Genomic DNA, 15552 nt, shown 5'->3' on the forward strand with positions numbered 1-15552 from the left:
AAGTGGAACTAAGACTGTTTTCAATGTGGGGATTGTGACGTGGCTTTAAGCCCCACAGTATTAAACTTGCCAAAGCATACAGTGAAAGACACAAAATACAAATTGAGGTACAAAACATGGAAATGGGTTTTTAATCAAACTGCATGGGAACTTTGTGAATTTATGTTTCAAGAGCTGTAACTAATGCTACATTCAAAATCAGATGAAAACTGTCAGCTGCTATACTGCATAATCACAACCACACCACACCAACTTTTTTTATTTAGCGTATTTAGTGTCACGAAGGTATGAATCACAGCGAAATTAGTCAGTCATCATTTGAGCAAAAATGTCGGCACCGTTTTATCTTGCTAAACCATGACTCAGTATGTCCTTGTCCAATAACACTTTTCTTAGGAAACATAATTGAGTAAATGAGAACAAGAAGAGAGCAGAGTGTCATATACCTCTATAAATATACTTATGAGACGACTACGTGACTAATCCAGACTTATTTAGACTTATTCAGACTTACTTATCAAGTGCAACTTTACATTTATAATACAACAATACAATATATTCAGCTATACTTTTCACAATTTTCTCTCTTTTGTAATATACTGTATTTTACTGAAAGATAATGATAAATTCTCCCTCTAAAGTAGCCTAATGCCCTTCCCAGCTAGGACACCTAGGAGATAAAGAAAAGCAAGTAGCATTAAACACAGTTTATTTAAATTTGGGTGATTTAGAGATGATCTAAGGATTATGCAAAAGTTCAAATACGTATTTCTTCACAGTGCTGACAGTAGGTGCTGTCATGTTTGTAACATGAGCGAACTTATAATCCTCCGAGTTGAGACAAATTTGTCGTCTAGTTGGTGTTTCTGTCTCAGGAGGCATTACGTTGCATTTATCAAAGTCAGAAGTCAACAACTCTGACTTAACATTTCTGGAACACAGCACATATGCTGAGTGAGGAACAAAAACGCCTGTTTTACACCTCTTAGGGGAACTGGGGAACTTTCACTCTGATGTTTCCGAGCACAGTGTAGCAAAACATTAGCATTCACTGGTGATGCATGACAGCCCAATGCTATTTTTCTTTACCATGTGAATTTGAGCAGTGTGAGATGTCAGTTTCTATTTGACAGCTCATTTGTCAGTCCTTTAGGCCTCTGTTAGGCATCTTCCTTTCAGTGTACAGACACGCAAACCCTCCACCTGGCCTCTCAGGTGGAAACAGCCCTGGACCTTTGCCCGTAGTCAACCTTGCTTCCAATGCCAGACCTAAACGCACACACACACACACCGTAGCTGGAAGGGAACAAAGGCCGCTGAAGCTGATTTTATGTTCTTTATTTTTTTAATATCAGCAGGCATTGGATAGTCCACTGGGGTTGCAGGCAATCATTCTTATCTCTTAGCTGGTCTGCTCTCTCAAAATAACAAAACCTTATATGATAGTAACTTCTCTGCATTCAAGCTATCAAAGTAGGAAAATCACAGACAACATTCGCAACATTTCTTTACTGTTGATATGGTGGAAATCATGAACTGCAATGTGACAAAGATATTCTAGATGTTTCCACAAACTGTGATAGAAAAAAAACCCCAATAATAACTAATCTCCTTAATGTTCTTCCTTTGTAAATCTTTTTTATATATTGTGAGTGTTAAAGCTTTGCCAAAGGTGACCCATTCTGCACACACTCTGTCTTCACAGTTAATGAAATTAGTAAGAGAAATATGTCCAAAGTGTCTCCAACAGCGGGGGTGTGTATTCCTATCTTGCACGAAAACTGTTACGATGCTTGATCTCCTTCTCTTGCACCTTGTCTTTAAGACTTCTCATCTCCTTTACAGAGTACCTCAGGGGGAGCAGTCGGAGAAGGAGACGTGTTCTGTTTATACTCGGTAAAGTGGACTCTTGTTATCTGTGGCCTTGTCAAGGATTGCTTTGCAGAAACTAAAAGGAGCCTGCTATCACATTCCAGCTCCACGGCCATTTAACGAAGGCCCTAGGTATTTAGTGTTGGCTTATAAATTATCTGCACATCTTAAAATGTCAAAGCACACACAGAAAGAATACAGATTTTTTGGAAGAGATTTGAAAACTCTGTAAAGGCACCTCATTCTCTCTCTACATACTATTGCATATATTATTGTAAGCATCGCTAGCAGTGGAGAATAAGTCCTACCTCACACCTGAATTCACTCTATGCGGTCATCAAGATTACACATGTTACATATACTTTTTTGAGAGTCATTTTTGAAGCCTGGGGTTTAGTTTTACCAGTAAAAATCTCTTTAGTAGCTGGAACCCAGAAATCTCTCCTTTAAGCCTTAATATCACTACATGACAATCATACAGCTAGTAATTTTCAGCTTGCTAGTGGCACGGCTTTATGGATAGCAATATTGGTCTGTCAGTCGGTCGGTCAGCTCAACACTTTGGTCCAGAGTGAAATATCGCAACATCTATGTGATGGATTGCCATGAAATTTGGTTTAGGCATTTGTGTTCCCCTCGGGATGCATTGTGATTTTAAAGAATGAGGGTGGCAATTTTCCATATTTTTCTTATTGTCAACAAATCTCATGTGCAAAGCTAAATCCTTTAACTTTTCATCTTGCACCATCGTCATTTTGGTTCATGACCAAACACTTAATGAAACTAAATGAAAACTAATGATATTGGCTATACTATGTGTTTAGTGCTCTAGCAAATGATAGCCCACTAAACAAGCTAAACTAAGATGGTGATTATATAAACATTACACCTGCTAAATATCAGTATTTTAGTCATTGCAGTTGTGTTAGTATGCTGATGTTAGCATTGAGCTCAAAGCACCGCTGTGTCCACGTATAGCCTCACAGAGCCGCTAGTGTAGCTGTAGACCCCACAACATCTTATTTTTGTCATCTTATTTTGATTCAAATATTGCTAAATTCTGATCGGTGCAATGAAATACAGTACATGACATCACATTTTCTAACCAGTGGGAAGACGACAGACAAAAACAAAAATACAGAAAATACAGAAGTTTGATCTCACCACTAGATACATTTAGCAGCAGTTCTGGAGCTTTTCATTGTATTATATGATCTTCCTCAGCAGATGGTGTAGCTTAGTTGTCATGGAATTGCAGATGCTCACATTTCCATTCCTCTTAGCACTTTCAAGACGTCTTGTCTTTGTACTAAACCTCTACCCAGCTGTCTTTGGCTACTATGGCTAAATGTGTTTAAAAAAAAAAAGCTCAGCAGCCAGCTACTTCCAAGATCTGCGCCTCAAAGAGATCTAACTGTCAGCAAACGACATGTCAGTGGCTGCTAAAAGGACTTCTAACCTGTGGAAGTGGAAGAAATTGATTTTTTAAAAGAGCATATTTAGATGCTTGCCTTGAAAAGGATGTATTCTCTGTATTTTTACCTCCTCATTTTGGTTCCTGGAGTAATTTCTTTTGACAAAATGCTCTTGTCTAAATGGCAATTTCACAAACATATATAAGAGGCAGTGATTAGAGGCCTTCAAATAGGAACATCTCACTTCTGAGTAGAAGGGATTAGTAGACACCTTCAGGCAGGAATGATGGTAGAAATACACCAGCTATTGGTTGACACCAAAGTATTGCTATGCTAGATATACCTAACTCAGGTTGTGAAATATTAGTATGTATGTGCATTATTCTACTTCTCATATGCCCTGACATAGCCAGAAGCCCTAGTTTACTAAATTGGCACTGATGTGAAAATTTGCAAGCACCTTTGCTGTATTTATGCCCTCATTTACAACCTGTACTGTCACATCTTAGTGCCCTCTGATCAACTCATAACTCTTACATGTGTCCTCATCAGAGATTCCTGTTAAAACAGTGTGACCATAATGCATTCAGCCACAGGAGACTGTCCAAAGGGTAATAGAAACGCTTTGGCTTTCCTCATGCTTCATTTACAGATGACCTTTTATATTGTACTGTGTTGAGCACAACCCCTGGCATGACAGTGACTTGTCTGATAATGGAAGTTGTTAGTGTAAGAAAAGCTTGAAATGAGGAGCAAATATATCATGGGAATACAGGACGGTTAACACCTACAATATAATGCAGCATGACAAAGCTGCCTCGACAAACTGTTGTGAAGCTTTTTGTATGCATTTTGCTTAAGACTGCCACAGAGGTATAAAACTAAATTATATTTTTTGGCAGTAAAGCATTGACCCTTGTAGGTTGTACCTGCATTGGAGATTCAATGATGTAATTCTTGAGTTTCTTATGTAATGACTATTCATTCTTATAGAGTCATGAAGAAGCCACTCGAAAACAACTTCATCATTTATTTGCTTTCGATAGTTGCACATAGGACGTCTGAACCCTCTCAGACTCCCCTTGTGAGATAAACACTTTCTGTTTGAAGTAAGTGAAGGTATTTAATCCAACAACACTTACTGTCAGGAAACAAGTGCGGAAAGGCGGCATCAGTGAGGGAGCAGGTCTCTCAGTGTGATGGCTGCTGTGCTGTTTGTTTGATGTGGACTTGTTCTTTCTAGTTTTACCCCTGAGGGGACATTATGCCAGTAACCTCAGTTTTTAAATCACAGGCAAAAGATGATTGATTCTGTTTAGTTGTGCAAGTCATCGTATGAGGCCCTACAATTTACATTTTGTTTTTTGACTTTGTTTTGTTTTTGAATTTTGTTGAACTGCAACGCTTCAGAAGCATTTTACTGAGATGATTGTGTCTCAGTTTGACATGTTGTCCTTCACTGAAAAATACTGTTTCCCTTGCAAAGGCTTAGAAACCAGCACGATCGACATATATACAAAAAACAGAGAAGCAATAAAAATATCAAGATGCTAATGACACAAATGGGGTTTTGAACATTTAGTATGTGGTCCTGTCTATGTTCATGCATTTCTAACACCATCTACAACATAGTTTATTTTATCTGTGTACTAGACTAGTATGTCACCAGAACTCATCAGTGATATTTTATTTCTCCTCACCTGGTGACCTAACGTTGCCTGAGACACATTAAAACTAGAATAGTACAAAGACTAGAATCGTTATCATCTTTTGTGACAGCTCACTAAAGGTGTCATAAAAGAGCTGCCACCTCTGAGTGACCTTTTTTCTTCCTGCTGTCAGTGCTAATTATTTCAGCTTGTCAAGACACAGCCTTGCACCAAAGGCTACTGTGGGGTTTGTTACAATGTCAAGACTGTAAAAATAAACATGTTGCATTTATTTTTTAAAGTTCAAAATATATTATTGACAAAGCTACCATCTCATCACTTGCATACTTGGATTGGTTATGGAAGAAATTATATAATTGAATGTAACTTACAGGCAACCTACAATAAGGAGATTGATGAAAACAAACCTCCCAAAACAACAAGGAAAAGCTGTCACAAAAACTAGAGGAGCAGAGAAGCTAAAATCTCTACTTTATGGATTTTTTTTTTTTTATAGACTGAAAAAGGTGGGTACACACACTTGCTGACAGCTGAGATGTCTTCTGACTCACCAGGCTACAATGTGGTTCATGTCAGGAAAAAAAAAAAATCTTAAAAAGATTTAAATCCGGCTTTTGTCACATGTCACTTTTGCTATCTTTCCCTCCTTATGGTTTATGTCACCCTGTCCTGTATATTTTCTTCTTTTAACACCCCCATCCCCGGATCTGTGCTTCGCCTGCTGAACACCGATTATGTTTCTGACCTCAGCTCCCTAACAAGCAGAAAAAAAAAATACCCGAACAACAACATGTTATTAACTTTTCAGTAAATAATTTTGTATTAGGATCAACAAGCTCTACCCCCACTGTGAGCAGTTCTCAGCATAAACAGACGTAATATTTCACCGTTATGGGAGTTAAAAGCCTATTTGATCTAATGAATTTTAGAAATACCTTCCATGTGGAGTTTTGAGGTTGTAGCCAAATTGATGAGGATCCCACCAACAGGATAAAACACTGTTATAAGGGACACTAACTGGAATGAGGCACTTTTGTGGAGCAGTAAGGCATCTGAATAAACACAGGCACCTCCTTTTGAAAGCTGAAATAAACTCATCATGAATAAAAATGTACATTAACTTGTTTTTTTGTTGCCTTTCATGGGAGGTGTGTGAAGAGACTTGATTAAAATATATCACGCTGCAGTTCCAGCATCACGATTTACATCACTCCTTAATAGACAAGTCTTATTGCAATAATTGGAACAAAAGTGCTGAAGTGATCATGAGCGCTAGAGGGCTTAATAAGTGAATGTTAATGTGCTGTATCCATAAACTAGAACAGTTCCTCTAGTGATTGCGAATGCACAATTTAAGTATCTGCTGTTGCTGTTTATGTAGCAGAGTCTAAAGGCCCCCCTGCTAAGTTCACATTTTAAAAAGCATCATTACTTGATTGCGATGTAAATCTCAACCCTCCTGATTTATTTTGCTGGTAGTCAATTTTTACTGACAATGACGATGCTAAAAAGGTTTTAATCAGAGCTTCACACAAATAATAACCTCTAAAAAATTAACCACAGTCTGTAGCCAGTAATTTTTATTTTCTAATGATTCCCGTTTGTCTCAAGTTTGGTCAAGGATGCCCTTGAGAAACAGAACGTGGTCATCTATAAACATCTTTTTTTTTTTACATCATATTACATCCAACCAAATATATTATACTAGTGTCAGCAGTAATTTTACAGTTCGGTAAAGTTAATAAAAAAACAATATAAACATCTGGCATGACAGCACTTTTCAAGGTGAATCAACATGCGTGATTAGCCTCTCTCTAATATTGCTGACACCCAATGATGCATAAAACCTTGAGGACAAATATATAAAAATCTATCTTTCAAAACTATTTAACGAATGTCCCATATCTTCCCTTTTGACATCTTATATACAGTAACTCAGAGCCAGTGCCGGCACGCGTCCAGCTGCATCCTTCATCAGTGACAGTAAGTGGACAGGGCGTGATGAAGATTAACTAGAGAATAATTTGGTTTTTGAAGCTGCGGTTGAGGTCTTTGTGTGGGAGGACAATGGAGTTGAGTATAATCACCTCACAGGGGATGGTCACGTTACAACCTGAGGAGACAAACAAGGCTGTATTCAGTCTGTGCAGTGTAGTGCAATGCACGGTACTATGACATTACATTTCAGTTCAGTAAATCTCACTTCTGGCATTTGATGTGTTTCACATTTCTGGTTTGTCGAATGAACAGAAGAAAAAAAAAAAAAAAAAGAGGTAGTTAGCTTAAACAGCAATTTCCACCATGGCTGCACAAGAAAAAAAAAAAAGAACATCACAGAAAGAAACTTACAGAAAATGAAATGACGATGGAAAGTGAAGTGCAAAAACTTCTTTAAAGATGAAGACAAATGACAGATGGCATAATGCAAAGTTTCAGTAATGCTTCTTGTTCATCTGTCGAGCCTTTAAATTTCTGACAACCTCAGAGGAAAATGCTGAGGAGAAAAATGCAGCTTTGATACTGATGAATATTTAACAATTCATCTGAGGAATGCAAGTTTCACTTAAGGTCAGATGATGCTTACCAAGAATAGTAATAGAGGGTGTGAGTTTTCCTTCTCTGAAGAGGGTCTCGCTGTCAATCTTTGCATAGGGATCATTGGGGTTTGGGTCACTTGGGGTTCCTTCTACTCTTGCCCACTTTCCAATCGTGCTATCCCATCCCACAATGCTGTTCAAAACACAGCAGTGATCCTTAAGGAGAAATAATGACAAAAAACATCTTGAGTTAAACATTAAACACAGTGTTTTAGGTATTCAGATATGCTGTAGATAGCAGATACTGTTCCTACATGTGAAAAAACAGTGGATATGGTAAAATCAGTGTACTTCAGTCAGTGTAACATCAGATTAAAAACGCAGGGTGTTTATTTGAAAGTGTAGCTCAACTAACACATTGTCCTTGTAGGCTATATGCAATTAAAAGCAAATAAGTCGTCTGCAGTCTAAATTTATTTTGGAGGCACACAGTAATCACTGATGGGACATGGGATTAAATTATGCCAACCTCCAAATCGTTAAAAATTACATCTTTGCGAGAGACACAGGCAACAATATTTCTTGTGTGACAGGGGAGCTTAAAGATACATGTTTGGATGTCACCAACAGTGAATGGGCAAATAAATCTGCAATTCATTTGAGTCCCAGTTTAATTCAAAACTCAATGGGCCTCATTCACAAACACTGCATCTTATAAACCGTGCGTACCAACGTTTTTAAGCACAAATCCAGGATTCATCAATATGCTCCTAACTGAATTTGTTCTTACTCTGTGATCAAATTTAGAACTGCCTTAGACCATGTGAACGCACAAATCATAAATGTCCCACGGTCTTCAAAAATGATACAGTCAATATTTATTCAATGTAAACAGTATATTGGAACCACAATTACTTAAAAAATGATTGGGCCTCAATGTAAAACATTTAAAATTGTGAAATTACTATCATGTTTTGCAGTGAGTGTTAATATTTTCAGTGTAAAACATCTTGGCACCGAAGTTGCAATGGATTTCACTTCCACTGCAGTACATGACACCAAAATACAAAACCAGTGTGGGTGAGAAAAAACCCCAGAGTGTCTCAAGAAAATGCACAAAAACAGAGCAACCAGCAACCAGAAAAGTGCTTCTACTTGTCTGTTATGTGCAACGTGCATACAAACTGCTGTATATTTACAAGGGCTTACCTGAAGAGTTGCACCATGTAGGATGATGGATTCGCGAACTCTGACCCCTGCACCAATAGTCACTCCAGTCCCGATGGAGACATTGGGACCCAACTGCACAGAAAAAAGAAGAAATTATCTTAAGTGATCACCACTGCACAACTGCAACTGGTAAAATAACAATGATCAACCCTCCAGGTAGGAACTAGTGACACTGTAATGAGCACACCTGTATTTTACAATTTTCACAATAACAGTTGCATATATTTCATAAGAGGGTGTGCCATTAATAGTACGTCATTCACATGTTGTATGTGTTTATGGTGTAAAGTGCAATACAATAGGGAAAGACACTTACCATAGCAGTGGGGTCAATGTTGGCTGTAGGATGAATATAGACATTACCTAGAGAAACAAGAGGAAGTGTGAAAAGACTTGGCTCCAACATTAGAAAGGAACAAAGCTACAGAAGATCAATGAGTCTCACCACTGATTTTGGGCCCTCCCTCCTTATTTGAGGCCAGTCTTTCAGGATGAGTTGTGTGATACTGGTTGAGGTACAATCGACTGGCATAAATTGCAGACCTGAGAAAAGATCACCAAAAAAACAACAAAGTGCTTTTTTAAAGCCATACATCTGCATTATACTGCTCATTTTGGAATCCAATATCTCCCCTCTCCTCTGACATTTAATAAGCTACAGGGTTATACATGTTGGAAAGATAACTTTATTCCCTATTGGATCTGACAGCATTTATGACATATAAACTCACCCTGCAGATTTTATCTGGCTCCAGAAGCTGAGGGTTTTATACACGTAGAGTTTGCCCTGTCCTGCCAGGGCAGTGAAAATGTCCTGCTCCAGCCGGATGGCCTCTGCTCGGTGCCAGCCGTTGGTTGGCTCCTCTCTGCAAGGGGACAGATTTACAAACCAGAGCCAGGGGCCTCATTTATTAAAATAAAATCTTTTGTGCAAAGTTAAAGGTGAGAATGAAAGTCAAGACAAAGTTGATATTTATACAGAAACTTGTACTAAACTCACTATCAGGTATGGCTGCAATGATTTCAATATATTCTTTCCCTAAATTTATTGAAGGATCAAGTAAACCATTTTTTTAAAAAAAATAAGGCACCTGTTTCCTAAAAGCCATAGCATAAAAATGGAGGTATTACATGATAACCTAAATACTAAGTGGATGATGAGACACTGTAGCTGAGGGTTCTCGCTCATAAACATACCAATTTAAAAGCTGTATTTTAGTCCTTAGTGTTTTAGTCTTTAGTCCAACTTTACCTTTCTGTTTGCCCAGTGACCAATTTAAATACACAGAATTTCTTGGGCCTAAAATTACGCCAGTAATGAAAAAAGAACACTTAAAAGAATTGAGAATGAATACCCAGCGCTTTACCTTCACCCTACTTGTACTTAAATAGTCTTTGAGATTTTTAAAATATCCTATTATGTGCAAAAACAACCCAGTAGTCCCTCTTAAAACTAAACAGAAACACGAATCTACTGCCCTACTATCCAGCCCCAAGAATTAAATGAGAGCACTGAGTTAAAATGCACCACTGGTAATAACTTTAATGGTGTCAGTGCTGGATTGAAACCAAAGCTGATTACCTAGTAGTGATCCAAAACTTAAGTAGATGGGTCTATGTGTTCCATATTAATCAGGGTCTCTGGCATAGTGTATTGTGAGAGCCCCGAGATGAAGCAGAATGTTAAATATTGATGAAAAGAATATTTTAAAGGATTACACCCATAATCGAAGTTTTACCAAAAAGGAAGGGATATGGTTAGAGGCAAAGTTGGCCCTGAGAGATTTTGCAGCATAACTCTTTTTATTTCTTTCAAGTATCTCTGATGTGTTCATAAATTGTGCTGATTCAGTGCCAATCTTGATCTAAGTGCTATTGATGTTAGTAGGTGAATTATGCACATGTGGTTTGACCTTTCGTGATATACTGTAATTTAACTGTCCTTGGGGTGCCAGGTGTTAGCTCTACTACACTATAACAAACATATGAAAAGACAAAAAGTGAAAAGTGTCAAAAAATTTAAAAACAAATAAAACAAAAGAAATACAGCTTCTGTGAGTGAGAAGGGTGCAGTCTTTCCACATGCACATTTACGCCGTAATCAGAAAGAAGCTTTTTGTTGTGTTCAGAAAAAAACAAAGTGGGGAGTCTAGCAGCTAACAAACAGAGAGAGGATTTATAAAAAGGTACAAAGTCATTACATAATTCTCACTGGCAACTATGTGACACAAAGTTTCGCTATCTCCAAGCTATCTAATTAGTCTGTTGCTAACTAGAGAAACAAAAACAGGGACAACATAGAGGAAAATAAAAATAGACATGAGAAAGTCTGACATCCTCCTCAGGAGAACAAGCTACAATAGGGTTTGCTTTTCTGGACAAAGATTAAACCTAATACTAGACTAAGGAGTTTGTACAATGGATATCTTCACTGAATGTTGTCTTTAATGTGAGACAAGGCTTAATCTCTGCCAGGCAAACTCCCCCAAAATGCCCCAATATTAAATAATGCACATTTTCAGGGCAAATTATGAAAAAAAGCTGCATTCAAAATGGAAGGTTTATAATTTAGAGGAAAAGTGTGCAGAGGAAGTGCATGAGAAACATTCACAAAGCATCAATTTCAGCTCAATCTAAGCCTTATAATGGGTTATATTTATATATATTGGGGTCCAAGAGTCTGAGACCACTTTCCCATTCACCTGAATGGGAAAATGGTCTCAGACTTTTGGACCCTACTGTAGCTCACACCACGTTCTAAGTGCTCTATAATCACACCGTGCAGCCTAAATGTACCAACTTACCCATCGTATGGATATCTGATGATTGTGTGAGGAAACAGAAATGGCAGGAGAAGGGAAGGAAAAAAGACAAATGAAGAGGACCAAAGAAATGGAATAAATAGTATTCACATGCATCCCCACGCACAGATCCCCGAGAGGGAGCACTTCAACTCACAACAACATGTCCTGTTGATTCTTCTGGAAGAATGTGCCAATATGCTGGAAGATATCTGGGTTAAAGAGGTATATACCGCAGTTGATGATGTCACTCACAAATGTGCTGGGCTTTTCCACATAATGCAAGACCTGAATAAAAAAATAAATGAATAAAGAGGAGCAGTTATGATTGAGGTGACAGTAATGCATGACTATTAGGGGAAATGAGACAGGAAGGGTTAAATACCTCATTTGTTTCCTCGTTTTCAACAATGCAGCCATAGTTCATGGATTGCTTTCTGTTTGCCTGAGAAAAGAAGAAAGGCAGTCTGATTTAGGATACATTAACTTCTGTTTTAACATCAAGGATGTGATACAAATATTTCAATAAAGTCAAGATACTAAAACAACACAAAATACATAGTAATCAAAACACAGAAAGAAAACTTTTTAGAGTTTTACATGTTCTATTAAAGACAATAACAACTGTCAATAATGAAATCTCACCGTTGTCCCGAGGATAACAAAGCTGTTTGGTTCTCCATGTTCCTTCTGGAAGCTGAGCATCTCTGTTAGAGGAAATGCTGAGCAGACATCTGCATTCAGAACAAAGAAAGCCTCTGGACTGCCAGAGACAATCTGATCTCTGAAGTGATAGATGCCCCCTCCGGTACCCAGGGCTGCATACTCCTGCAAATACCTGCGGAGCAGAGTCAAGAACAGCACACTTGTAGTGATTCAACAGTTTAGGTGCAACATGGCGAGAAAAGTACTGCTGCCCCTATATATGAAACATATGTCATTGCTTTATGGAGAGTATGCAAGTTACTAAGTATATCTGTACTTGTTTATAGAGATGTAGCTAGGAGCTCTATTGTTTACCAGTGTTTGAGCTCTGTTGTTTACCTGATGGAAACTTTGAATTCCTGCTGTGCATTAAAAAGGAATCTGGTCAGTTCTTCATTTGGCTGATAAAAGCCGATGAGCAAAATCTCCTTCATATTCGGTACCTGTAGCACAAGACATGTTTATTATTGGACTTATTTCATTTAGAACGTACTGTTCTCTGCATCACAAGATTAGATTAACACCAACCAACTAAAAAGAGAAGCTTTTTACCATTTTAACTAGATTTAAGTGATGCTATGCAGGGCTAAAACTTATCAGGCCAAATTAAAATTGAATTTAACACTAACACCACCCAAAATAAGTACATACAACATAATATGAGTAAACATTTGCAAACAAAGAATGATATCTTGAAATAGGACGGCGAAGTAACAATACATTTAGATATACTTTTAAATAAACAAAACACAATTGGCCATGGAACCATTGATGCACATCTGCCATATACTACATTTTCTCTGTAAAATGACTCTGATATTGCGGTGATACTCACCTTGGCACATGCTTCAATGTGATGCTGCAGCATGGGCACACCAGCTACTGGAAACAAGGGTTTGGGCACTTCAAATGACAGTGGCCTAAACCTTGTGCCTGCAAAGCAATGTTCAAATAAAAGTTCAGATAACTTTCTCTTTCAGACATGAACAATTCACTATATATCATCTCCTCTTCTCTATTTTGGAAAAAAAAAAACTAGGGCAAACTAAATTCAAACTTCTGGCATTTATAAAACGGCCTTCTTCACAGACAGGCAAATGTTCAGCAATACATTTGATACATTTGGGGATTAGGTAATAAATGACAAATAGAACTGATCAGCAGCAGCACTTTATTTCTGTGAAATCTACACTTTGCTTTTAAAATTCACCACTGTGTTTTATTGGAAAAATAAGCTAGCTGATATTTTAATTAAACAACATTAAATGGTGGACTGAATGCATGCCGAACTGAATAGTATATCATAACGCCATAATTGCACGTATTACTTAACTTAGTACTGTGGTACATTTGCAGTTATCCTAAAACGCCGGTTTTTTTAAATGGAGTACGTTCACTTCATACAGGGGAGAATAAGCCTAATAGGTAATGAAATGAGCCAATGTTTATGCTATTACCATCAGCTAACTGATATTGTTATTTACATGTTGTCAGTTAGTGCTAAGGTCATAAAATTTATTATGATATTGATTCTCAAACGTTGTTGTATGTCTGTGTTTGTGCGGCGTCCTCTCCTTACGCCACGTCAGTGATACTTATAAACAAACTGTTAGCATTAGTAGCCTAGCTTCGCTTTTAACCACACACAGCTGACTCTAAAAATATGACAACACAACGAAGAGATATAATTTTTCCTCACCTTTCTGGGGCCCACCAATTAAAATAACCGCCTTCAACATGTTGTCCAAGAAGCCGTAGTTTGTGACAGATAAGTCCCTGACTGATAAGAAAACACACAACCTACTGCTCTGTGGTATAGCCTTATATTTTTCACATCCGCATTCCGCGAAGACCCGCCCTACTCTGCCTCTGATTGGCTAGTATTCATTACCTTCGTTGGTTTGATTGGTTATCGTAGGAATATCACGGCCACAGCTAATCAGAGGCAGAGTAGGGGCGGGTCTTTGCAGAGCGCATGCGAATAAGTCCGCATGTACTCGTGACGTCGGTACAATCAGATTTAAAACATGGAGCGGAGTGCAGCGACAGAAACGGAGAGAGATTGTAAAGAACTATTCACAAAACATCCTACGGCTAAAAGCATCTATGTCAGTTAAATGGTCGGTTATTATCATTGTATTTGTTTTATTTACTTTTCATTTACTTTAATTTCATTTTTTTTTTTAGGCAAGGCAAGTTTATTTGTACAGCACATTTCAATAACAAGGCAATTCAAAGTGCTTTACATAAAACATAAAAGGCATCAAGACAAAATGTAAATGACAAAAACACAATACATTATAAATAGACACATTTAAATACAACTACAATTAAAGATAATTGGCAATTTAATTTAAAGGTCCCCTCTAGACATGCTGTATGCATGTATATAAAATACTCTACTCTGATATAGTTTTTCCATAAAAATGCAATTATCTTGTTAAAATCCTTAAAATTACATCTACTCCTTCTCCCTCATTAAAAATTTCAGACTCTAAAATATGCAAATATATTTAATTTCAGAAATTTAACTGCTGGACACAATCAATCCCTGCCCCTTCTCTTAGAAGCTTAGGGACCTCTGAGTCACCCAGAGTTGCTCTCAGCAGCTTTGTGAACTGGTCTTTGCACTTTTATCCCATTTCGGAGGACTTCTATGGTAAAACACTTTGTGCTCCTGAGTCCTGACTGACATGTCTCTGCTGTCAAATAACTACAGGAGAAAGTGAGAGCCTCGCAAATGTTATGTGTACACTCATTAAGCGATAGTCTAATATATTTGTATTTAATGGTCAGAACAAAACAGGTAGTAAAAGCCTCCCAAATGAAAATATAACAATTAACAGATTTATAAGAAATCAGAACTAACAGAAGATCTATCATTGAACCTATCCATGTGCATCAAAGTCAAAGATAAACTAATAACAAGATTAAAAGTTGGCATTTTGATTTCAGACTTGGCAAATGGCAAATTTATCATAATCCTGGCTTCTATATTTGCAATAGAGCTGTTAGGCAAAATCTACATTTTTAGGGTTAATTAATTCATTTATGGTAATTTGAAGAAGGTACAGATGATTAAAATTGTTGTTGACCATTTTGAATTCTGAAGTGCAGAGAATTACATCTGAAAACCTCTCATGTTCTATAAGATATTCACGTTCTTGTAGATCATGGATCTTTAAATGTGACGAGACAATCAGAGATTTTAGGCCTTCAAGGTTCTTGCAAGAAAAACAAAAATCAGCAGCCAAAACAAGCCTCTGAACGTGCCAAAAGCATCACAGATTTAGGCCTTTCAAGGGCATTATAGTGTTATTTT

At 37.5% G+C, this 15552-nt stretch overlaps 1 protein-coding gene across 2 annotated transcripts; it reads right to left on the bottom strand.

Moving 5' to 3' along the window:
- Positions 1-6522: 6522 nt before the first annotated feature.
- gmppaa (GDP-mannose pyrophosphorylase Aa) lies at positions 6523-14088 on the bottom strand. 2 transcript variants are annotated; one of them, XM_044366528.1, is made up of 13 exons: positions 13930-14088; positions 13066-13163; positions 12570-12673; positions 12171-12363; positions 11911-11970; positions 11683-11813; positions 11529-11543; positions 9456-9590; positions 9170-9267; positions 9041-9087; positions 8704-8796; positions 7542-7710; positions 6523-7070 (listed from the first exon to the last, which is right to left on the bottom strand). In XM_044366528.1, exons 1-13 carry the CDS (start codon positions 13967-13969, stop codon positions 6970-6972), a joined length of 1284 nt encoding a protein of 427 aa, XP_044222463.1. In that variant the 5' UTR covers positions 13970-14088; the 3' UTR covers positions 6523-6969. The 2 variants fall into 2 exon arrangements, with proteins under 2 accessions (XP_044222463.1, XP_044222464.1); XM_044366529.1 differs by lacking the exon at positions 11529-11543 and having other exon boundaries at positions 13930-14087.
- Between the last annotated feature and the right edge of the window lie 1464 nt (positions 14089-15552).

Source organism: Thunnus albacares, chromosome 11, assembly GCF_914725855.1.
Source record: "Thunnus albacares chromosome 11, fThuAlb1.1, whole genome shotgun sequence".
Taxonomy (NCBI): Eukaryota; Metazoa; Chordata; class Actinopteri; order Scombriformes; family Scombridae; genus Thunnus; species Thunnus albacares.

Coding starts and splice junctions, on each gene's coding strand:
- gmppaa (XM_044366528.1), bottom strand. CDS start 13,969: ATGTTGAAGGCGGTTATTTTAATTGGTGGGCCCCAGAAAG. Junction 12,674..13,065: donor ACATTGAAGCATGTGCCAAG/GTGAGTATCACC, acceptor CTTGTGCTACAG/GTACCGAATATGAAGGAGAT. Junction 11,971..12,170: donor TTGTTATCCTCGGGACAACG/GTGAGATTTCAT, acceptor TTCTTTTCTCAG/GCAAACAGAAAGCAATCCAT.